General features: G+C 38.5%; 1 protein-coding gene across 1 annotated transcript; it reads right to left on the bottom strand.

The window, feature by feature from the left end:
- Positions 1-913: 913 nt before the first annotated feature.
- Positions 914-1,444, bottom strand: LOC308415112 (protein phosphatase inhibitor 2-like; the record flags this gene model as incomplete). Its single annotated transcript, XM_080910182.1, has 1 exon — positions 914-1,444. One exon carries the CDS (start codon positions 1,442-1,444, stop codon positions 914-916), a length of 531 nt encoding a protein of 176 aa, XP_080766308.1.
- Positions 1,445-2,025: the final 581 nt, after the last annotated feature.

The raw sequence follows: 2,025 nt of genomic DNA, 5'->3' as shown, positions 1-2,025 counted from the left end.
AGTTCCTCATGTCCAACAGCCTTTGCCATTTTATAATACAATCCTTTAACTGTATGTGTATAGGCAGAGGAAATAGGAAACCAGAGTAGGTTAAGACAGGTATATAAATAAAGGTAACACTGAGATATCACATGGTATTAAAACACTTGTCTGAAATCTACCCAGTATAAGACAAGCAGAGCAGATTTCACTGCAACTTTAACCTGGTCACTTTTTTGAGTGTTTGGGTGAATGAGGGAAACCAGTTTGGATGAAAAACGTTTTCATTCCTTTCCTTTTAAGCACAAAGAAAATGAATAGGAATTTTAAAGTTTATTGATCAGACACCAGCTCAGATACATTCTCAATTAGACAAAACAAGCTAAAGACAAATGTTAAAAAAATCTCTTCCTAGATATTTATCCAGCTATATATCTCAGTGTATGAATAAGCTTTTGATTAACTAAAGAAAAAAAAACATGAAACTACCCCCAAATATTTTATAAAACGTACCACCATCTTGAAGTGACAAAAATAATTTCTTCCCATGATATTTAATATCTTAATTAAAGCACACATGGCTATATACTATCTTATAGAAATTAACCAGTGCTCTTACAAAAGTAAAGCAGTTTTGCATTACTGACATTACACTGTATTTGAGGTGAATTATGAGGCACAAGAATATATGTATTAAGTAGTTATTTTCTGTCTACTCAGATTCTATCTTAGTTCTTAAGAATATATAAATAACGTATATTTTGTTAAATCGCGAATTTTAGAGAGCAAGAAGCAGTACAGTTAATTTAACCAGGTTTGTATTTGTCCAATGACTGTATGTTTGACCGAAAAGATTTCTTTTAAGGACTTTGTGATTCCTGTTGCAGATGGTAAACATTCAGGAAATCCTTGGTCCAAATTTTCAGTATTACGCTTAGTCTTCAGTCACTGGCATTTCTTCATCTTCCTCATTACCATGTAGCTCTTTTGAAATTAACAGTCTGGCTAATTTGATATTCAGTCCTTCGTTGTAGTGAAGTTTCCTTTTCATTTCAAAGTGCCGCTTCTTTTCTATGACAACGGAGAAGCCATTATCCTTCTCCTCAATACTTTCTTGTTCCAGATTCATTTCAGGTGGCTCTGAGACTTCATCAACGGCTAATATCTTAGTCAAGAAATCTGGATTCATGATATCATTGATTTCTGGATCACTATCATCATCTTCATAGTCAGCTATCTTACTGCGGTATAGGGTGTTTGGCTTACCTATTTTCATTAAACCATAGTCTTTGTCAGCAGGATGATACGTTGCCAGGATGTTCACTTCGTCCCACTTCTGGGACTTCTTAGGCAGCTTCTCTTCAAAGGTATGGCAGGTCTGTTCAGTTGAAGAAGCCACAGAGGTCTTGTTCTTCAGGATTCCCTTGATGGGCCGGTGCGATGCCATCGAGGCCGAGGCCGCCATTGCTGGTTGCTCCAGCTGGCGTAGGGTCCTGGAGAAGAAGTTGGTCGATGCAGAGACCCTCTGAGCAGCCGAGCAGGCAAGCAGCCCGGCCAGTCTGAAGCAGCCACACCAGCTCTTCCAGAAACCACTGCCTCCTTAAGTGACGACACAATGAGTGATGTGTGCCGCTCACAGCTGTCTGCCTTCTGCCTTCCGCATAGTCCCCCGGCCTGTGGAGGAAGACCACCTAGTGCCCAATAAAAATCTTGTCAAGAGTTGGTGGTTTAGTCTCCCCAAAGCAGGGGTGGGGAGGGCAGTGAGCAGAATGTCAAGTGAGTAAGATAATGGACTGAACTTCTGAAACAGCCAGCTGCAATTAAATGTTTTCCTTTATGTAATTAATTTAAAAAGTCTTTTCAATTAGTAAAATACCAATGCTTTTTAATCACTGGTCTCTCCTAAAGCTGAGTACATAAAGACTTAGAGAAAGCTCAGTGAGGAATATCTTTCACATCAAAGAGAAAAAATAAGCATCATGGGGACCTATTTTCCTATAAAATAAACTCTTTAACCAGCTATTAGATTTAGTCTCCATGATATGT

The sequence above is a fragment of the Micromys minutus genome, assembly GCF_963924665.1.
Source record: "Micromys minutus genome assembly, chromosome: X".
NCBI classification, from domain to species: domain Eukaryota; kingdom Metazoa; phylum Chordata; class Mammalia; order Rodentia; family Muridae; genus Micromys; species Micromys minutus.
Note: the sequence above shows the minus strand (reverse complement) of the source record. Positions and strands in the feature narration are given on the sequence as shown.